This window comes from Canis aureus, chromosome 12 (assembly GCF_053574225.1).
Source record: "Canis aureus isolate CA01 chromosome 12, VMU_Caureus_v.1.0, whole genome shotgun sequence".
Classification (NCBI taxonomy): Eukaryota; Metazoa; Chordata; class Mammalia; order Carnivora; family Canidae; genus Canis; species Canis aureus.
In genome coordinates, this window is record NC_135622.1 from 35,270,117 (window position 1) to 35,293,768 (window position 23,652).

A 23,652-nucleotide genomic window follows, 5' to 3' on the forward strand; every position below is an offset into this window, starting at 1 on the left:
TTTTTTCGTAAATTAATAAACCAAATACTTTATTTCAGATTGTAAATTCAACTGCCATAAACGCTGTGCATCAAAAGTACCAAGGGACTGCCTTGGAGAGGTTACTTTCAATGGAGGTAAAATTCTTTATCTTAATTTCCATAAAGGATTAGAAAAGGTCACAATTCTTTGTGTATTATCTTTGTATAAGGTTATATTTGCATATTTTATTTTGTCTGTTTCTTAACTTTGACTTTTTAAGACTTAATAAACAAAATGCAGACATCAATAATGGTACACTTTTATTAGTCATTATGCCTTCCCCTTTTTCCTTTAACCAGTTACTACTCTGTAGTCTAATATTGCCAGTGGTGCTGCATATTCTCTTCCATCTTAGACATAAAAAGACTTATTTTAACACCCTGCTATAGTCCCTAAAGGTTTTCGTTGTTCCAGTACTTACTGCCCCTGTGTGCCAGGCACTGTTCTTCACTCTTTACATATATTAACATTCATTTATTTATTTCTAAAGATTTTATTTATTTATTCACGAGAGACACAGAGGCACAGGGAGGAGAAGCAAGCTCCATGCAAAGAGCCCGACATGGGACTCATCCCGGAACTCCGGATCACGCCCCAAATCAAAGGCAGAGGCTCTACCGCTGAGTCACCCAGGAGTCCGGATATATTGACATTTAAACTAAGAACACCCCTTTGAGTTTAAGTACTTAAAGAAGAGTGAACTTGGGCACAAAGACATTAGATAACTTGCTCAAGAAATGTAGCCAGAAACTTACAGAGTTGGGATTTGAACCCATGTAGTTGGCTTCTGAGTCCATAGTCTTTAGAACACATTGTACTGCCTCACTGTCTCTCTCCCTTAGTCATTCCCTAGACATTTTCCCGTGGGTGCTGTTGTTTTTTTCCCTCTTTTCGAGATTATATTAATTTGAAGTGATTACCTTTTTGGAAGGAAGGAGTAATGATTCTAAGCATAATTTTTCTTTAATATTTACAAGACTGGTAAAAATTGGATGTAATAGTTCTATAGGAGGAAAAGCATAAGGAATGGAAATTAAATTTCTTAAAACTTTTTTCCTTTAATGGCTTGTATTTTATGGTTGCTATTTAACACCACTAACAACGTGATTGGTTTTTTCATTTGGGTTACTTTGAACTAATGCAGTTTTTCTTTAGACCAAAGTCTAAAGATTTCTCTAGATTTATGGTTCATATCTTTTTGTACTTTTCTACTGTTTGATAAATGGTTATCAAATACTCTTTATATTGATTTTAAGGTACATTTGTATACTGAGCTTGACAAATCTTTCAAATGTTGACTGGTTACTTAGGGTTTTTTCCCCTGTAAATTACCTATTTACATGTTTTGTCCATTTTTCTGTTTGCTTATTTGTTATTGATTTGCAGGGAGTTTTGTTCATAATTCTACCTAATAATTCTTTGTTAGTTATACTTGACAAACACCTTCTCTCAGTTATGCTTATCATTTTTTAGAGTAGCTTTATTGAGATAATTTGCATACTTAACACATTTAGTTTATTCACTAAGTTAGGTAGCTGTCATTATAGTCCAGTGGTGGGACATTTTCATCACCCTGAAAAGAGAACTGCATACACTCTCGTAGTCACTCCTCACTTTTCCACACTAGCCCCTGGCAACTGCCAATCAACTTTCTATCTCTATGGGTCTGTCCATTCTAGGCATTTCATATAAATGAAGTCATATAATATGTAGTCTTTTGGGACTGGTATCTCACATAGCTTCATGTTTTCAGGGTTCATCCATGTTAAACATGTATCAATACTACCTTTTGCTTTGTGGATGAGTAACATTCCTCTGCTTGAATATACCACATTTTATTTTCTAGTCAATGGACATTTGAGTTGTATCCACTTTGGGGCTATTATGAATAACACTATGAACATTTGAGTACAGTTTCTGTGGACATATATTTTCCTTTTGCTTGGGCAGGTATCTAGTTGTGTAATTGTTGAGTCATATGGTAACTCTGTATTTAACCTACAGAGAACTGCTAAATGTTTTCATTTTGTCCAGCAGTGTGTGAGGATTCTGATTTCTCTGCATGCTCCTCAGCACTTGTTATTGTCTATCATTTTGACTGTTGCCATCCTAGTGAGTATGAGGTGATACCTCATTGTGGTTTTGATTTGCATTTTGCTAATGGCTAATTGACATGCACTTCTTTTCACATATCTGTTTGGTCATTTTTACATTTGCTTTGGGGAATATCTTATTCCTATCCTTTGCCCATTTAACTGTTTATATCAGTTTGTTATTGAATCATAAGAGTTCTTTAAATATTTGCAATACAAGTCCCTTATTTGATATATGTAAATACTTTCCCCTTCTTTTGGGCTTTTTGCTTTCTTGAGGTATCATTTGCAGCACAAAAAATTTTAAGTCCAATTTATTTTTTCTTTTGTCACTTAGGTTTTTGGTGTTAAGGTTACAAAGATTTATTCCTATGTTTTCTTCTAAGAGTTTTATAAAATTAGCTCTTATATTTAGACCCGTGATCTACCTTAATTTTCTATTTGGTTTAAGAAAGAGGTCCAGTTTCACCTTTTTTGCACGTAGGTATCAGTTGAAATAGCACCAGTTTTTGAGTAGACTATTTATTCTTTTCCCAACGAATTGCCTTGGACCTTTGTGGAAAACCAGTTAACCCAACATACTATAGTGGTGGCTAATTTTTTACTTTGCTTTTAGTATCTTTTGTCATGGAAATTTAAATTCTAATTAATCAAATTACTTTTCTTCCTTATGGTATATGGATTTTGTATCTTCCTCAAATACTGCTTTATCCTAAGTCATAAAGATATTTTCCTAGATTTTCATTGAGAGTTTTAAAGCTTTTTTCCCCCCACATTTAATATATTTTTTTCTATCTAGATGTATTGATCTCCCATTAATAGAAAACTTTGAATTCATTTAAAACTTTGCCAGAACCTTCCAGTCTGGGAGCAGATACAGATATACCTATGGATATCGACAGCAGTGATATGAACAGTGATGGTAGTCGGGGATTGGATGACACAGAAGAACCATCTCCTCCAGAAGACAAAATGTTCTTCTTGGATCCATCTGATCTTGATGTGGAAAGAGATGAGGAAGCCGTGAAAACAATCAGGTAGTGCATGTATATGTCCCACAATCTGCTTCCCAAATCAGGGTCAGTCCAAGGCGCTCCCTTAAGAAAGAGTCTCTTTACATGGAACCTAAATGTAATTTAAAATTTAATTAAATTGTTGCTAATTCTGTTACATGTACCACAGTATTTCTGAAATAATTTTTTTTTTAATTTTATTTATTTATTTATGATAGTCACAGAGAGAGAGAGGCAGAGACACAGGCAGAGGGAGAAGCAGGCTCCATGCAGGGAGCCCGACGTGGGATTCGATCCCGGGTCTCCAGGATCGCGCCCTGGGCCAAAGGCAGGCGCTAAACCGCTGCGCCACCCAGGGATCCCATTTCTGAAATAAATTATATCACTCCTGCCATCCACTCAGGATGGGAAGGTGTGAGAATCCTTTTTTTCTTGAAGAAAAAAACGCTTTATATAAGTGTAGCCTAGATGATATCCCACTGTGGAGCAGGCACCACAAGGTGTCAGAATTGAACTATCCGTTAAAGCAACCAGTTTTTTCATGCAGGCAGATTATTGATGTCAGAAACACCAGGACTAATGTATACCTGCAGACGTTGCACACAGATGATGGTGATGAATTTGGGAGCAGTTTTCATATACCACAGTTTATTAGACTATTAGCACTTTGTAAAAATGCTTTTGGCTTATAAAACTTTTAAATATCCTCTTATGTTTATAGGAATTCAGTTTTTCTGTATATACAGCTTTATAGGATATACTACTTTGTGAAAAAATTTTAATATTTTGGCAGGTTTTGGTTTTCATTGGCAACCAGGAGGTATTTAGAAAAAATGGATCATTTACCAGTCTCACGTGGCTGAGTGATCATTTATTCATTTTTGCTTATCATTAGATTACAGCTATTAACTATCATTATCATTTTCTTTTTTCACTAAGATTTAATTTCCCTATTTGGCAGAGACAGCACAAGCGGGCAGGAGTGGGGCAGAGGGAGAGGGAGAATCAGGCTCCCTGCTAAGCAGGGGAGCCTGATGTGAGGCTTGATTCTAGGACCCTGCAACCATGACCTGAGCTGAAGGCTCAGACACTTAGCCAACAGACCCCTCAGGCACCCCTATCATTATTCTGAACTAAAACTTAATATTTACTCAGTTTAGAGACTATCAGGAGAACTTCGGTAGCTTCCTAATCATGAATACTTTATAATTTAAAAGAAAATATTTAACTGAGACTGAAACTGAAAAACTATATGTTTTTCACACATAGCCCTCAAATTGTTCTTTTCCTCCAGCTGCGTTATTCCTGACCCATGTTTCAGTATTACCTGATTTAACTCAGTACGTTATTTTTTTTTTTTTTAAGATTTTATTTATTTGTTCATAAGAGACTTAGGCAGAGGCAGAGGGAGAAGCAGGTTTCCTGCAGGGAGCCAGATGTGGGACTCGATCCTAGGACCCAGGGATCACGCCCTGAGCTAAAGGCAGATGCTCAACCACTGAGCTGCCCAAGTGTCCCTATTTTTTAAATTTTCTTAATTGTTATCTGTAAATCCTTTTCCTTTCAGCATCTTCTACTAGAAATACTTTTTGCTAACATGAATAATGGAATTGACATTTGAAAAGCAGTTTACTTTTTACCTTGTTGTGAATTCACTAATTAATCATGCTGCCTAGGGCAAAAGAAACTTTCTCAACAGAAGTCCCAAATGAGACCCTCTACCAGGCTTCAGATCTTCTAATTAGGGAGAATTCATTCTGCTCTGTGCATTGTTCTGTGTTATCACCCTTCACAAAATATTGATGACAAATAATGAGAACTTGCAGTATTATCTTAGTCTTTTATAAATCAATTGTGTATCATCATAATGGGGTTAATTTATTTTCTTAAGCTATTTCTCTTAGATATTTTGAAAAATTTTAGCTCAATTGTCTTAAAAAGGGCTGATGAGTTTATAGTATTTATATGATTTTTAAAAATTTAAATTATCAATATTTTATCATAAATTCTAAATGTTTTTTAGTCCATCAACAAGCAGTAATATTCCGCTAATGAGGGTTGTACAGTCCATCAAGCACACAAAGAGGAAGAGCAGCACGATGGTGAAGGAAGGGTGGATGGTCCATTACAGCAGCAGGGACACCCTGGTCAGTAATCTCAGACATTGTAATATGGTAGTGAAATTTTGTTATGTGCTTTACTTTATGCATTTTTAAAATCAAAGTAAGAATGAAATAAATATTAAGACATTATAGTACACTGGAACTATAGGTAAGTTTGTAAAGAGGTTTCAAAAGGCAGAACTTTGAAATATTTTTACAAACTAGTAGAGCAGTAGAGATTCAGAAAGTGTCTGAGGATATAATACCAAATATCAAATCCATTAAAGAAATAATTGATAAGATGGACTTCATTACAATTAAAAGCTTCTCCTCAGCAAATGACAGTGTCAAGAGAATAAGACAAACACAGATTAGGAGAAGATCTTTGTGAAAGAGACATTGATGGAAGACTATTCTCCAGAATACACAAAGAACTCTTAAAACTCACTAGTAAGAAAACAAACAACCCAATTAAAAGGTGAGTCAAAGACCTTAACACATACCTCCCCAGAGAAGATATACAGATGGCAGATTAGCATATGAAAAGATGTTCTATATCATATATCAGGGAAGTGCAATTTAAAACAACAGTACAATATCACTACAGACTGGAGTGGCCAAAATCTGGAACATTGACAACACCAAAGGCTGGCAAGGATGTAGAGCAACACATACTTTCATTCATTGCTGGTAGGAATGCAAAATGGTATGGACGCTTTTAAAGACAGTTTGACGGCTACTTACAAAACTGAACATACTCTTATCATATGATGTAGCAGTTGCACTCCTTGGTTTTTACCCAAAGGATATAAAAACTTATGTTCACACAAAACCTGAATATGGATGTTACAGTAGCTTTATTCATAATTGCCAGAACTTGGAAGCAACAGGATGTCCTTCAGTAAGTGAATTGACAAATAAACTGTGGTACATCCTTCCTGACAATGGAATATTATTTAGTACTAAACAGCAGTGAGCTATGAAAAGACAGGAAGGAATCATAAATGCATATTACTAAGACAAGAAGCCAATGTAAAAAGGCTACACACTGTATAATTCCAACTATGTGACATCTGGAAAAAGCAAAACTATGGAGACAGTGAAAAAGATCAAGGATAGGGGGCAGGTAGAGATGAATAGGCAGAAAGAACACAATTTTTAAGGCAAGGAAAAACTCTAAAGTCCCTTAATGATGGAAACCTGTCATCATACATTTGTCCAAACCCATAAAATGTAGGATACCAAGAGTAACCCATAATGTAAACTCTGGACTTTGTGATTATGATGTATCAATATAGGTTCATCAGTTGTAACAAGTATACCACTCTGAATGAGGATGTAGATAATGGGGAGGCTATGCATATGTGGGGAGCAGGGGGTATATGAGAAGTCTCTGTACCTTCCCTTTAATTATGCTCTGACCAAAAATGGCTAAAGTCTTCATTAAAAAAAAATAATTTAGACATGTGAAAAAAAACCACATGTCAAAAAACAAAAGCAAAGACACATGACAAACTGGAAAAGTATTCTAAAGTCATAATCTAGACAGGGAATAATTTCATTATATGTGAAGGCTGACAACAAATTGGTCAGAAAAAGGCCACAACACAAAGAATGGGGAAAGAATATCAACAGAGTTCGCAGGCAAGGAAATGCAAATGACTCTTAAACATTAGAGTTTTTTTTTTCGTTTTTTAATAAAAAGTACAGTTTAAAACTTCACTGAATTGTCAGCTCTTATTTATCAGTGTAGCCAAGATCAAAAAGTTTAGTAACATAACTACATTAGTGAAGGTTTGAGTAAATAGGTATTCATGTTGCTGATGAAACTATAAATTGAGTCAAATCTTATGTAGAGTGATTGACACTGTCAAGGAAAATTTACATGTGTATGTCATTTGACCTAGCGAGCCAGAGGAAATGTAGCCTGTAGGTAAATTACCTATCTGCACATGTGTACCACATAGGTATTTGTGTGTGCATGCATAAAATTCTTTAAAAGTATTCCCAGAAACCTACTATCCTTGGATGGGAGTGGGATGTTAGCAGTGATGGCAATATACTTGTCACTCTATCCTTCCTATGTTTGCAGAATTTTGACTCTCATGAATTTTAAACCTATTCAGAAATACAAACTTATGAATAGGAATGAAAGAAAAAGGAAGATGCAGATACTTTGAAGGAATCATTTTTATACCTGAGTATTATGCCCTTTATTTTATAGAGAAAGAGGCATTACTGGAGACTGGACAGCAAATGTCTAACATTATTTCAAAATGAATCTGGATCAAAGTACTATAAGGTAAAGATTCCACATTTTAAAAAATACATACATTGAAATATTCTGTATTTTCCAAATATATTCAAGTAATGTTGATTATTGGAGTATACCTATTATGACTGCCTAATATCATTTATAGAAGTCATTGTTAAGTTTCTTGTTGAAATAAGTGTCCCACACTCCTCCATATCCCCCAACCCCCCAGCCCTGCTACACAAGGTGGTTTGTCGTGTGTTCCTTTGGTTTTGGCTTGCTTCTCAGGTTGTTCCTGATTTCCTTTTGGATGCTATGATTTAGATTGGGAAGTTTAGTAAGTCCCATTATCATAGCCTGTGCGAAGAGGCCAGGAAGTATTTGGTGTTCTCCACCACTCCATTTTATCTTAGGCCCCGATTCCCAAAAGCTGCTGCTGCTTTGTATAGTCTTATTTGTACAAGACTTTGTATAGTCGTCTTTGCTTGGCTTGCTCCACACTTTGCCATGTCACAGACCAACACCAAAAAAAATTGTAGAGTGTAGCAGTTGTATCCCTAAGAGAGAGTATAGAAACTCATGACTTGCTTTGAACTGGTTGGGTTCTTTTAAATATGTTTTTTTGTGTGTGTGTTAGGAAGTAAGCTACATGTAAATAATTGTTACAGCTATGGGCAGAACTAGAATAGAATACTTGAACAATCTATACTAACATTCTTTTTTTGCTCTTATTCTTGCTTTGTTCTCTGAGGGCTGTATCTTGCAGATAGCTGCTAGTAGACGAGTAATTGTTGAGTTGATTTAATGATGATTGGAAAGTGACAGATGTTGGATATAGTGGCAGTCACCCTTCATGGTCCTCCCCTTCCTTGCATTCTAATGACCTGCTGAAGGCCTGAATCACTGGCTTAGTTATAATCTCCTTGCTCTGCCTTTGGCATTGTTGGGCATACAAATCATTCAAGGCAGATATTATCGTAAGATTTAACTATGTGTTCTATGTACCACATACTTGTGTTCATCTTAATGCAAACATTAGAAACACATATCTCTGATTGTTTAGTGTATTTGAAAATAAAAACAAAGATGTATTCATATTTTTTAATGCTTAATTTTTTACTTCAGGAAATTCCACTTTCAGAAATTCTTCGCATATCTTCGCCACAAGATTTCACAAACATTTCACAAGGCAGCAACCCACACTGTTTTGAAATCATCACTGATACTATGGTATACTTTGTTGGGGAGAACAATGGGGACAGCTCCCACAATCCTGTTCTTGCTGCCACTGGAGTTGGAGTTGATGTAGCACAGAGCTGGGAAAAAGCAATTCGCCAAGCTCTCATGCCTGTTACCCCTCAAGCAAGTGTTTGCACTTCTCCGGGGCAAGGGAAAGATCACAGTAAGCAATAAGCTTGTTGATGGCTTTTTTACCCCCTCTGGTTGTTAAGCATTTTGTGTGTGTGGTTGTATGTGTGCATTTCTTTTTTTTTTTTTTTTTTTTTTTTGTATGTCTGTATTTCTAATGCTTATTTTAAGCTTCGTCTTTAGTAACCAGTATTGTTAGTTAATTCCTTTATACGTTAGTTATAATGTATATATACAATCCCCAGAGCTTGGTTCCAGAGTCAGTCTCCCTACATTTAGATCCTGGCTCTGCCAACACATATGTGATCTTAGGCAAAACTCTACTTCTCTGTAATAGTACATACCTTACGGGGCTGTCAGCATTTAAGGAAAGAGAACCAGTAAAGAATAAAACAGTGTTCGGTATCCATGAACTCTCATTGGATTAAGCAAACTACTAGTATTTTGCTTCATGGTAAGATACACAGGTGATGAAGTATTACAGTTCACATCATACTTGTGAAATCTATGAAGTCAGAAATGCTGTTTTTCTCTTTTTTAAAATATTCATTTGAGAAAGAGAGAGTGCAAGCAGGAGGAGAGGCAGAGAAAAAGGGAGAAGCAGACTCCCCATTGAGCCCAATGTGGGACCCAATCCCACGACTGAGATCATGACCTGAGCTGAAGGCAGATGCTTAACCATCTGAGCCACCTAGGCTTCCCTTCTTTTAACTGTATTAAAACATTCAGAAATACTAAAAAATTATTGAAACATGTTCTTTGCACTAACAAAATTTATAAAATAAAACCTAAGTTTGGGCAGCCCCAGTGGCTCAGCGGTTTAGCGCCGCCTTTGGCCCAGGGCGTGATCCTGGAGACCGGGGATCGGATCCCACGTCGGGCTCCCTGCATGGAGTCTGCTTCTCCCTCTGCATCTCTCTCTCTCTCTCTGTGTCTCGTGAATAAATATATAAAATCTTAAAAAAAATAAAATAAAACCTAAATTTGATAAAGAATCAAATGAAAGCCATAATATGTCACTTTTAACGCCATTGATGTTAGGTTATTTATGGAGAAACATTCATTAGACAAATATATTTAAATTGAAATAGATATCATTTCCTAAATGTACTTTATTTCAGTTCAGCTGTATTATTTCATATACCTATTCTTGGCATTATGCTAGGTTCTAAGCTAGAATACAAAAGAAATACAGAAATTAAAGGAGATAGGACTACAAACATAAGTGTTGAATAGTAGCATAAAGCAGTAGAGCGCAGAAATGAATAATGCCTTACTTGGGGGATGCAGATATGGATAGCAGGAGTAAGCAGAAACTGTGGCAGAAGAACCTGATTTGGACCTTGACCTTGGATCTCAAGTAGGTTAAGATAGGATAAATTAAAAGAGAAGGGTGGGGGAAGTAGTGAATCTTGTTAAAGAGAGTTGTGATCAAAGGGATGAATGTAATGAACACGTTTGGTGTTTAATATTGACTCTTAGAGGATGAATTAGATAGGTATTTATAGTGCTTTTTGTTTTGGTGAATTTTAGACAGAACTTTGATATCCTAATTAAGGCCATGGACCTTTTCCCCCAGAAAATAAAACAGGTACATAACACAAATTTTATGTATGTATCACTGGATATAGGAACTTTCTCTCTTGAGTTTAGTCTCTAAAACGAGAATTGCAGAAGGGTTAAGAGTGAGGATACTAGAGAATGAAAGCACAGTTGCTGCTTACTGGCTAATGTGATCTTGGTCTCTGCAGTCTCTAATCTAAAGTGGGAATAATAATAAATGCCTATAATGCACTGAGCACAGTTCCTGACACATTAATAATATTATTACTTGGCTGTTGGCTGCTGCTGCTTTTTCTCAGGGAGAGTTCTGGGAAGCAATAGAAAGTAAAAATAGATGGAGCTAGACAGCGGAGTCCTTTGAAACAAAATCATTTTTGCCTTACACTAGGAAACTGGAATGACTGAAAAGCAGAACTTTTGAGGCTTTAATATCATTGATGCTGTGCCTTTTTTGTCTGTTCATTAATATTTAATATTTGAATTATTTAAAATATTTTCAGATTGACTTCATATCTTTATTTTTAATTTTTTTTTTTAAGAATTTTTAACTATTCATGAGAGACACAGAGAGAGAGAGAGAGAGAGGCAGGGACACAGGCAGAGAGAGAAGCAGGCTCCATGCAGGAAGCCTGATGTGGGACTCGATCCCGGGTCTCCAGGATCAGGCCTTGGGCTGAAGGCGGTGCTAAATTGCTGAGCCACCCGGGCTGCCCAACTTCATAGTTTTAAATGCAGTTTTTGACAGTCATGTTACTTATATTTGACATATGCTTATATATTCTTGTTTTAAATTTTTATATTTTGGATCATAAAGGAAATTTCACATCTTGTCTCTGAGTTGTCTCCGAGATTCTAGATGTTTGAGACCTTGTCTCTTACTCACTTCACCTGTGTCAGTTATACTTCCTTTGCTTACCAAAGTAATACAGACATTTAAACTTCACAGTAATATGGAATATAAAACGAGAAAGTCCTTCTAGTACCCTTGTAACACACTCCCTTGTTGCTGTTCCTGTATCTCCCCCCTCAGAAAAGCATTATTAACCATTTGGTGTATATTTCTTGGTTTAGGGAGAAGGGAAGTTGATTCTCTCTGTACTGTATTGTTATAGTTTTACAAAAAATGTGGTCATACTTCATTCTTTTTGCAACTTGCTTTTATGCACTATTTAATTAATATGTATCAGATATAGTTCAATATCAGTATATAGACTTAACTGATTTTTACTTTTTTTTATTAAGTAATGCATGCTTTTTATGTTTTAGAAAATGCAGGCAGCATAGAAGTGTATAAAGACTAAATAAAGTCTTTGTTCCCCAACCCTATGCTCTCTCACTCACCAGAAGTATCATAGTTTCTTTGTTTGTAATTCAAATGCTGCTGCCTTACAACTTGCCTTTCTGACTTAATATGCCATGGATAGCTTTCCAACTCAGTTATGTACAGCTCTACACCATTGAGTGTTTAGATAGTATTTCTTTGTGTGGATGTATCATATTTTATTTAACCACTTTCTTGTTGATGGGTTAGTATTGTGTGTGTGGATAATTTTTTTTAAAGAACATAATTATATTAACTGTATGTTAGCTAGTTTTTAAGATTTAATATATTGTGGACATTCACATGTCAGCAAATGTTAATATTAAGCCATATAAGTTTTGTTCTTTTTCTCATACATCATCCTTCTGTTTCTACAGAAGATTTGTCTACTAGTATCTCTGTATCTAATTGTCAGATCCAAGAAAATGTGGTAAGTAAACATTAGTTAAAATATGCAAATTGGGTAATTAAAATAGGTAAAATAAGATGTGAAAATCTTATTAGAAAATAAGCTCAAGAGACAAAAAAACCAAACTCTTAAATACAAACTGGTGGTTGCCAGAGGGGAGTTGGGTGGGGGGATAGATAAAATAGATAAAGGAAATTAAGGATACATTGATCTTGATGAGCACTGAGAAACATTTAGAATTGTAAATCACTATATTGTTCACCTGAAACTAATAGAGCAATGTATGTTAATTATACTTGAATTAAAAAAAAATGTTTATAGGCCAAAGTAATGAGCAATTGGCCTAAAGACACTCACTAGATTTTGTGGCTAATTACTTCTCTAAGGAGTTCTGCTTTATGAAGGAAACTAAGGCAGATTTTTTTTAAACTGTGAAAATAAAGATAACTTTTTCTCAAGTGATAGTAGAATGTTACATAGTGATAGACTAGTTCAAAGAGGAGGGAGGGATTACTTCACACTGGGTCAGGAGGGTAAGCTTCCTAAAGGAAGTGAAACCTGAGCGGCACCACAAGGAGGGACAGGAATTTCAGATGAGGGTGGGGAACAGTAGTAGTTTGTACAAGTGCAGGGACCTGGATGGGCAAATAGAAGGAAGCAGGACATACAAGACTTTTAAGGAATAGTGAATAGCATGTTGGGGATTATAACAGGAGTCAGCATAATTTCTATGAATAAATAGATAGTAAATATTTTAGGCTTTGGAGACCATACCCAATTGCTTGATTCTGCCGTGGTAGTGAGAAGGCGTTCATAGGCAGTACATGAAGGAATGAGCATGACTGTGCCCCAATATAACTTTATTTGTGGACACTTGAATTTGAATTTTACATCATTTTCACATGTCAGAAAATACTATTATTTTCCCCTTTGTAACCATTTAAAATGTAAAGTTTGTTCTTATATATCAGGAGCCTGTACAAAAAGCCATCAGGCTGGATTTTTGGCCTACAAACTAATTTACCAACCCTGGATTAGAAAGAAAAAAGGCTAGAAAAAGAAGTCATAAAATAGTTCATTGACTATATATAAATTTCTCTGTTGCCATCTTCAACTTGGGGCATCCAGCTACAGCTCTGTAGCATATAGATGTTGGCTTTTCTAAGATTGCAGTGAAAACTGGATATCCAGTAGTGGATATCCAGGAAATAGAGGGTTTCAAGGAGATGTAATCTGTATATCTCTTGTAGTGGTAGGTAGAACAGATACCAGATTCTTGGGGAGGGAAAGAGGAATAATACAAACACGAGATCACTAACTTTGAAGGATCTCCCAGGAACTTGAGGGACATACCCATTCATTGCTGAGAACAGAAAAGGTTCAGAGCTGGTCTTTGTGAAAAAACGTTTCTATCAGTTTTTATATGAATAGTGGATGTTCCCTCATCTACTCTGATTAGAACCAAAATTTGGTTGGTTAAACAAAAAGCTGATTAAAGTTGGGAAGCATATAAAAATGATTCTTATAAACCTTAAAATTTTTCATTATACCTTAAAACATGCATATATGCACATTGATTGATTTGCTTTGTCACAGAGCTGAGATTTTTTTCTTTAAGTATGGGTCTGGTAAGTAGAGTTCCACTTGGTCTATCTTGCATCAACCACATCTGTATGTAGTAATACAGTTCTGATGCTAATCACCCTGATTTTGTGCAGACTCCACAGGTTAAGGGCACAGTTCCTAACAAGGCTGCCTTTATTTGAGACACCAGCCCCAAGTACAGAGGTCCAGAGTTCACCCGTACTTCTGACCAATTGGCTACAGATTCAGAGGATTCCCATGAACCCACACTGAGGTTCAGTAATTCATTAGAATGACTCAGAACCTAGGGAAAGTGCTGGATTTAGGATTACAGCTTTATTTAAAAATGATAAAATTCCAGACCAGCCAACCAAAGACGCATAGGATGCAGTCTGGGAGAGTTCTGAATGTAGAGCTTCTGCATTCTCTCCCTGAAATCAGGACATGCAAATCTACCAGCACATTGATGTGTCACTAGCCTGGAAAATTATCTGGCCTTAGTGTCCAAAGTTTTTATTAGAGTTTCATTAAGTAGGCATGATTGACTGAATCTTTGGCCACATGATTGAACTCATTCTCCTACTCCCCTCTGCCTCCCTTGAGTTTGGACTGGTTCGAAGCCCCAACACTCTTGGTTGATCTTTCTGGTGACCCTACCCCATCCTGAATCATCTTGTTAGCATACTTCAGGTGTGATCCAAAGGGCTCACGAATGACATAATGTAAGAAACTCCTATGAATTGGGAAATTCCAAGGATTTAGGGTCTCTTTTAGGAACCAGGGACAAAGGCCAGTCAAATTCTTATTATACAACAGTGCCCATAATGCATTCTCTATAATTTCCAATTTTTGTTTCTTTAAAGTAGAACCAGGAATACTTGTGAATTATTCTGGAAACAGAATTCTCACTCCCCCAATCTTTATTTTGCTCACAAATAAATTGACAGCAATTGGTTTGGTATCTCATCTTTATGGAGTTTCTTTTTTTCTTTTTTAAGAGTTATTTATTTAGAAAGAGAGAACATAAACAGGAGGGAGAGAGGGAGAGAGAATCTCAAGCAGACCTACACTGAGCACGGAGCCCCACACCAGGCTCAGTCTCACTGCCCTGAGATCATGACCTGAGCAGAAACCAAGAGTTGGATGCTTAACTGACTGAGCCACCCAGACACCCCTTTATGGAGTTTCTAAAACTACCTAGTTTTCATAGTAATCTCTGTTTCATTGACTTAAAAAGTATATATATTTAAATTTTTGCAGTAATTAAACTCTGTGATCTATAACAAGTACATTTGGCATAAAGGGTTTGGGAACATGTTCAGTTTAAAGATTCACTCTTTGGGACACCACCCCCAGTTTGTTAGGCTACTGTAGACATCAATCAGTGTGTGCTCTTCAGAGGGAATGGGGAGAGTACAGGTTGTTCTGGTGAATGAGTAAAGAACAGGTGTTAGGAGAGCTTCTACAAATATGTAGTACTTATTTGACCCTGGTATGTCCTGAATTATTTACCTTTTTAATAGATTTCACTGTTTCTCTAATACATCATAAGCCTCTTACCTAGGTCTGTTTTACAAATTAGCTGCCTTTTACAGAGTCCTCTATACAGTTAGGGCTCAATAAATGTTGATGACAATCCTAAATTCACAGGCATTTTTTAAATTAGGAGGAATCCTAGAGATGTAGAATACTTTTATACAGATGAGAAAGCCAAGTCCCAGGGAAGTCAACAATTTAGGATTACCCAATTTCAACAGAAATTAGGAAATCAGATTTATGGAATTACTGATTTTTATATGCTGGGCACTGGACTTGACACTTGATATATATCTTTCATTTAATTTACTTAAAAATCCAGTGAATTAGATGTTATGTATCACCTTTACCAGTGAGAAATTGAGGTCTGTTCAATTCTGTTTATTCAGTTGAGTTACTGCCATGAAACAGGCACTTGGGGGGAGTATAACACCCTCCATGCCGACTGTGGCACATACCCAGACAGAGACTCCTGACTGAAGCACCAGGGAGAGGACTGGAGAGCGCCCTCCAAAGATATTCCCACAGCAACAGCCAGCACCAAGAAGGAAGGGAGGGAGGGAAGAAGATTGAAGAGGGATCTAAGTTACAGACTTTCTCACACATAACCCTTTCCATCAGGCTTTCAAAATGAGCTTAAATCTCAGTAATATGAACCTTCTGAGTTTTTCTCTCAGATCAAAGATAACAAATCTCCTTAATGGTGAAATAGGTAAAATTTTGTTCTTAATTTTTTTTGTTAACTTTTTATGGAGCATTACTTAATAAATACAAGATTTTCTTTTATTCAAAACTTTTTCCCCTCAAAGGCCTTCTTACAGAATAGATTATACTTGTATGTCAAGAGCCATAGCATTAAAATTGGGCTTTTCTAGGACATGGGAAGTCTGTTCATAAAATATTTGTTAGGCAATTTAGCTGCCTCTCAGAAACAAAAATATCTTAAAGTATTTTGAAAAGAGAGATGTTGACAGTGTTAAATAGAGGGAAATAATGCTGCTTACCCTTCCCTAAATAGGACATTAGCACTGTTTACCAGATCTTTGCCGATGAGGTGCTTGGTTCAGGCCAGTTTGGTATCGTCTATGGAGGTAAGTGACTGCAGGCCCATTTGTCTGCTGTTCGCATGAATGTTGTATCAGATCCTAAGATCTGTGGCTCATGATATTGGCAGAGTCATTTAAGCTCACTGTGCTTAGTATCTTCATCTGTTTAATGGAGCTTACAAAACTTGACCTGCATTGTTCACAGGTTGTTAATTAAGCCTGATACACATAAAAGTACTTTATAAGCTATAATCCAAGGTGTAAAAGAAAAGTAATATTAAATCCTAGTCCTCCCTTGCTAGACACTCTTTAAGTGGCCTTTCTGCCTCAACACTTGCTCTGACATGTGGTTAAATAACTGTGCTGACTCAGTGAATCTAGAATAAAATTAGTTCACTGATACAATGTTTCTATCTTGACAGTATCTGAAGACTAAGAGTAGTTAACTATCATTTATTTATTAAGGTAGACTATTTTTCAGCAAAAAAGTTGATTCAAATTTCCTGGCATTTGAAGTATGCCTTTATTAGGGGCAACTATTATTAAGGGAAAATAATAATTTACTTCTTAAAGAGTAAAGGAGAAGGAACAAAATCAGCCAAAAAAAGAAATCTAAGAGTAAATAAATACATATCAGTTTCAGTCTTTGGACAACGTCCTAATAAAGCTTTTATATTGTATATGAGCTGTCAATTTGCTTTTTTCTATACCTTTTTTTTTTTTTTTTTTTTAATAGGAAAACATAGAAAAACTGGAAGGGATGTGGCTATTAAAGTAATTGATAAGATGAGGTTCCCCACAAAACAGGAAAGTCAACTCCGTAATGAAGTGGCTATTTTACAGGTAAAAAAAAAAAACCCAAGTTGCTTTGTATTGGTTTTAATTTTTGATTTGTGGATTTTTAAATGTAAGTCTTTTTAGAGCTGATAAAAAAAAAAGCTTGTTTTTTCTTCTGTTTTCATCTTATGACCTTTGGGCTCAGTGAGAGGCTGGTGGGCATCTACATTAAATCCTTATGTCTTTTTTTTTTTAAAGGGAAAAATTAAATTACAGTCCTCTAGGAGTTACAAGAACTGCCATTATGACAGTTTGTTTAGAATACATTTTCATAAGTAAAATCTTAATAACAACAAAGTAAGAATTTATTAATTCATCACTCCAGAAGCTCAAAATACTTGGATACTTCTGTCCCCACATTTGGCTTAGGAGGTCAGTGCTGTACCCATGCAGTGCTCACAGATGATGGTACTTGGTTGACATAGCAATTGCTGTAAAAATAAATGCTTAAAAATTGTGTGCCTTTTCACAGTAGCATTTGTTATTTTATTAATTTAAAACTCTAAAGACTTAATTTTATAATACCATTAAGGTATATTTTTAAATATATATTAGTAATGACCTAACTTTCATTAAATAAATTACCATTTTCATTTAACATTTTTACCTCTTTTGGGGGTCATCAAGAAGACTTAAATTTAGTTTTATCTTTATTTGTATGAATATCATATAAATTATAATATGCAAACGTCTATTCATTGTGTAGCTTTTGCATAATATTTAAGAAATCATGGTAATATAATAGTTAATGCTGTCAGAACCCCATTTGCTTGTGAGTGAAGTTCAAGAAGACAAAACCTACTGAACTTAGGCTTCCTTGAAGAAGCAGGTAAGAAACTTACAAACACACAATTCATTTTACATGTATTACATTATTGGTTACCAGCAATGACATTTGCCTCCTGTGTTTTTCAGAGGAGTGATAATCAAAAGATTGTGGTCTACAAGCTACTTATGGTCCCTTCAAGGTCACTTCCTCCTGTACAACTGTCTTCATATAGAATATTAATAGCATTCGGACTGTATTAGAATGTGAATATTGTTAGTGATCTTTTTTCATATCTAATTCTGGAATCTTGTTCATTGTCCCACTAATATAACAAAAATAAATAAATATTAAGGATACATTCTTAAGGCTTGATTCATCCTTGCCACTCTGATCACAGACAAATCTCTGAACTAAACACTAAAGTGTTTTTGGCCATGTTTTATCAACTATGGCTCATAATAATTAAATTTAGGGAATTCTGGGTAATGCACAGGGCAACAATGGTAGTATAGCCTTCTGTAGCAATTGTTATTAGTTTAAAACTCCTAAGATTTAATTTTATAATACTTCTTTTTCATTGACTACCATATAGGGAATATGGTTAAGTAATTGTAGTATGTCTCCAAATATACTATTTTCATCTTAAATTTAATACCATGCTTTTTGTTGTAGATTCTCTTCAAATTGTTTATATACAAATTTACATTTTTATATTTAGTTAATGACTTACTTTGTGCCAGAAACTGTACTTATTAATAAGTACTTTTTCTTAACATCACCCAAGGAAGAGGACAGGTTTAGAGGGGTTTTTTTTTTTTTTAAGATTTTATTTATTTATTCATGAGAGACACACAGAGAGAGAAAGAGGCAGAGATACAGGCAGAGGGAGAAGCAGGCTCCATGCAGGGAGCCCGACGCGGGACTCGATCCCGGGTCTCCAGGATCACACCCTGGGCGAAGGCTGCACTAAACCACTGAGTCACCCGGGCTGCCCAGGTTTAGAGTTTCAATCTGTCTGCAAACCACATGCTGTTTCTACTCTACCACACTGGACCTGCTGTGTGTGTATATGTGTGCGCACGTGTGCGCACATACGTAAAATCGTGACTTTATTTCCTTTGCAATGTATAAATTCAACAAATTCTTCTATATATAACGATCAACTTTAGTCTACTTTGTGTTTGAATTACAATTCTCTTAGAACAATCTGAATTTGGTAAAAACATTTTTTAAAGGAAACTTTTTTCCAAATAGCAACTCATTTCATTTGATGAAATTCATTACACAGGATTTAGTCATATGGGCATTTCAGCTAGACTGTTGCATACGGGTTGAAAGGAACTTACTACACTTATATACTCCACCCTTTGGTTCCCCCCTCCCCTCTCAGCTGTGTCATCCTTACTTTCCAGTCTTTGCCCCTGATTCTTCTTGTATGTAGTCCTCATTAAACAAACCTAAAAGGCTGGCTGACGCCAGCCTGATAGTTGATTCTGGTACTGTAAGTTACCTGCAGCTCCACTGACTTCCACAGTTTTTCTTCCCTATGTCCTCACCTTTATAAAGAAAGGTTATAGCACAAAGACTAAGCATACTACTGAGACTACAGTTTTGGCCTTTCCAGTGGCAGGGAGAGTCAATTACAGAATCAGTGATTAAGGAATGACCTTATAGTTAACCCAGAAACATCCAGCCTCGCTCTTGAGTGCTTGGTGATAAACTCTGTATTTCTATCAATTTAAAAGAAAGGAGGACATGGGGTGCCTGGGTAGCTCAGTCAGTTGGGCGCCTGCTTTCGGCTCAGGTGGTGATCCCAGGGTCCTGGGATCAAGTCTTGCATTGGGCTCCCTGCTCCATGGGGAGCCTGCCCTCTGTCTCTGCTTCCCTCCCTCTCTTTCTGTCTCTCATGAATAAATAGAATCTTCAAAAAAAAAAAAGAAAAGAAGACATGACATTTTTGGACATCTGCAGATACTGTTAGGCTGAACCAAAATCTCTTGGAAAAGGTCCCAGTGTAGATACTACTTTCAACAAATTGAGTCTCTTCTGAATGATGGCCCCACTGACTGTCTCCCTATTCCTTAAATATGTCAGATATGGTCCTGTCTCAAGGACTTTGCTTTATCTATTCCCTCTGCCTGGACTGCCGTGTGTCATTTGCTAATGAGGCCCATGCATTCTGTTTAGCATTACACCCATCCACCCCCACCTCCTTACTTTTTCTTCCTTCCATAGCATTTACCACCTTCATACTGGGTAGTTTACTAGTTTATCACCTATTATCTATCCCACCTTGCTAGAATAAGCTTCACAAGATGAGAGGTACTTGTCAGTTTTGTTTACTCTTGAATCCAGACTACCTACATAGTACCAAGAGCATAGCAAATACTCATTTAACATTTATTGAATAAATGTGTTTATATGGAGCATTACCTATAACATATTGTTAAATTTTTTAAATAGAAATGTGGAATGGTTCCATTTGTATAGTTTCTTAGGGTAATGTGTAATTTGCACATGTGTACATCAGTTATGTAAAGAAAAGGATCCATACCTACATAAACTGTCAACATGGCTACATCTGGCTGAGGAGTATATTATGAGGCAGGAAAGAAAGGAAGGCGTTTTACTTGTGTTTCATAGGGATATGGTAATATAAAATATCTTTTGCTCTTGCCTGAAAAGGGTTGGTTATAGAGTAGTAATGGGAGAAAATGTGTGTTGCTCTCATGGCTTCCTATGTAAATGAGAAAAATATTATGAGATATTTCAAAGAGAAATTTCTGGTTTTAACACTGTGGTGTATAAATTCACCATTTTTCCCCTTCTCAGAAGTCACCTAAAAGCAACAAGAAAAATGATAATAGAGAAAAAATTTCAAAACTTATGAAAATAGAAGAAAGCTCAGACCTATAAAATAGGTAAAGGAGTTCTTCCAGAAACACTGGAAATGGAGCCAGGGGTGCATGCAGGAAGAGGCACCACATTAAGTGCTGTTTTTGCTGGCACTTTCTGATATCTGCAATTGTGATATCCTCTCTGCCTCCTCAAATAGAAGAAAGCCAAGGGGGTCATGATCTGATAAGATTTAATTCAAGGGAAGACACAGTAAGTGAAGGGAAGAAGGGCACTTTAGTAGTGGAAGAGAGAAGATTACACCAAATAGCGGCATTATAAAGGAAAACTAGAGAGGCGGCAGGGAGAAACTGAAAAGCACATAGGAGTCTTGGCAGATGAAGTAGCCAAAGCTAACAACATGGAAGGCCTAAACAGTATAAGGTAATCTAACCACTTTATACTAAAGTCTGTACCCTAAAAATCAAAGAACAGAGAGTACCCCATTCATTCAAAACAGCAGGATGAATAGTATCCTTTGATCCTAATGCAATAAAACTAGAAATAAATGACAAAATTGGAGAACAGAAAGCTCCCACCACCTGAAAAAAATTTTTTTAATATCTTAGAGCAAAATCAAGATTTCAGAGTATTTAAAAAATAATCGTGAAAATACTGTATATCAGTTTTTGGACAATTGCTCAAAAAATTTATAACCTCAAATATTTACACAAGAATGAATGAAAATAAATGAATTAAGAATCAAACTCAAGAGGTTAAAGAATGAACAATAAAGGAAAGCAAAAATAAGAAAGAACATCTTGGGGAGATGACCACAACTACTGAAAAAAACCTAAAGGCATTTTAATTTTACGATGCTGCCTTGTCCAGTTCTATCAGATAAATTTGAAAACCTGGAGAAAATGATTCTCAATCAAAGTATAATTTACCAAAAGACTCCAGAGGAAATGGGACATTTAAATAAATAAAGTTAAGAGACAATGTTACAGAATACTTCTTTCTATCTTTGTGTGTGTATACCATTTACCGGCAGGTGGGAAGAAAGAAACTTAAAACTACAGCATGGGGACAGCCAACCACACTTCCAACTCTAGGTTTTTGTTTTTTTTCCCCAACTCTAGGTTGATCAAAGTTGTAATATTCTGAATCTTTCCCTGCTCACTGCTATTTTCACTGTAGAAATGTGTCACTTTTAATTTAGCTGCTTGGAATACCATCTCATTACATTATTTTAAATGGATTAGTAAACAATATTTATTTTGCACTTGCTAGTCATTTTTTAAAGCACCATGATTCAGACATTGAGCTAAAATGACTAAGTCTCTGCTGTCAGGGAACTTACTGGCTACAAAGTAAGATACATGCACTTGGCACAGTACCATGGGATAAGTACTGCTGCATGTATATATAGTATTAGATGGAAACTACTGCAGTCGTCCTAGAAAGAGGTAATGTGAGCTGAAATTAAAGCAGCTACAGTGAGAATTGAGAGATGATGGCAGATTCAAAAAATATTTTAGAGATGGTGCTCAACTTCACATAAGCCAAAAAGTTATGTCTTAGCATAATTAGTACCTATAATAAGGATAAAAGCATAAAAAATACATTTCTAATAATAAAGAATAAAAGCTTAAACATTTAGGCCAATAGAGCATATTTAAAATTGAAATGAAGCCATATTATTGAAGATAGGAAGGGGTAAGCAGAGGAATAGATTTGTGTTCAGGAATAAAAAGCTGTTGAATATTTTTGAGCATGGCTGACGTATCATGATAATCTGCTTCTGAGGAAAGGTTTTTGTTCTTGTTGTTGTTGTTGTTGTTTTTAACCAGTAAGGTAGATTGCTTTTTTATTAACAGAAACAGGAGATGATGGAGGTAGAGATCTTGAGCCCAAAAGAAGGAAAAGCAAATGGAAGATTGAAAATCCAGACTTAGATAAATAACTACCTTAAAATTGGAACCAGCTCTCGAGCACAGACCTCTACAGACACAGCCCCAGAGAGCCAAAGTTCTGTGTAATTGGCTAAATTTGACTGGCAATTGGTGCCTATTTATGGACAGTATAAAATTAGCATTGTGTCAGGAGACTAAAAAGATGAGAAAGAAGAAAATGTAGTAATGGACAAGGGCACTTAGGTAATCAATTGGGAAGACAGCCTTTCCCCTCAGTGCATCCAGTCCAGTACAGATCTTGGAAAATCCAAATCCAGGATCCTGTTTGTTTGCTTTTACTGCTTATTTTTCTATGCTGTTTTTCTTTCTGTGCCATGTACTCCATACAATTAATTGTAGTACAGTTAGATATTTGCATAGTAAAACTATTTCTCTACTTAAGTTGGTTATATAAATATCCTTGCAACTCTTCAGAATTTGCACCATCCTGGGATTGTAAACCTGGAATGTATGTTTGAAACTCCAGAACGAGTTTTTGTGGTAATGGAAAAGCTACATGGAGATATGTTGGAAATGATTCTATCCAGTGAGAAAAGTCGACTTCCAGAACGAATTACCAAATTCATGGTCACACAGGTATTTTAACCCTTTTTTTTTTTTTTTTGAAACGAGAATACTTGAAAACAGAAAATTAAATAGCAGTGCTTTTACATATCAGGATATTGTGGGAATTAACCTTGAAGAACAGATTAACACTTCAGTTAAAACTTGATGAACTGTCGTGGACTTTTCAAATTACCATACCATTTAAGAGGTCAGATGGGGATTCAGCTATGATTTTTACCAGGCACTGAAAAAATTCTGTTTTCTCCAATAACAGATCCTTGTTGCCTTGAGGAATCTCCATTTTAAGAATATTGTACACTGTGATTTAAAGCCAGAAAATGTGCTGCTTGCATCAGCAGAGCCATTTCCTCAGGTAAGA

At 35.9% G+C, this 23,652-nt stretch overlaps 1 protein-coding gene across 2 annotated transcripts in view; it reads left to right on the top strand.

Annotated features, from left to right (window-relative positions):
* Positions 1–23,652, top strand: part of PRKD3 (protein kinase D3) — an 88,678-nt gene that overhangs the window by 56,467 nt on the left and 8,559 nt on the right. For both annotated transcript variants that reach the window (XM_077843593.1, XM_077843594.1), the window contains 10 exons: positions 39–116; positions 2,968–3,151; positions 5,151–5,274; positions 7,454–7,531; positions 8,609–8,885; positions 12,113–12,165; positions 16,283–16,355; positions 17,047–17,153; positions 23,142–23,303; positions 23,548–23,646. In XM_077843593.1, the coding sequence (XP_077699719.1) occupies positions 39–116; positions 2,968–3,151; positions 5,151–5,274; positions 7,454–7,531; positions 8,609–8,885; positions 12,113–12,165; positions 16,283–16,355; positions 17,047–17,153; positions 23,142–23,303; positions 23,548–23,646 (1,235 nt within the window). The remainder of the gene's footprint in view (positions 1–38; positions 117–2,967; positions 3,152–5,150; positions 5,275–7,453; positions 7,532–8,608; positions 8,886–12,112; positions 12,166–16,282; positions 16,356–17,046; positions 17,154–23,141; positions 23,304–23,547; positions 23,647–23,652) is intronic.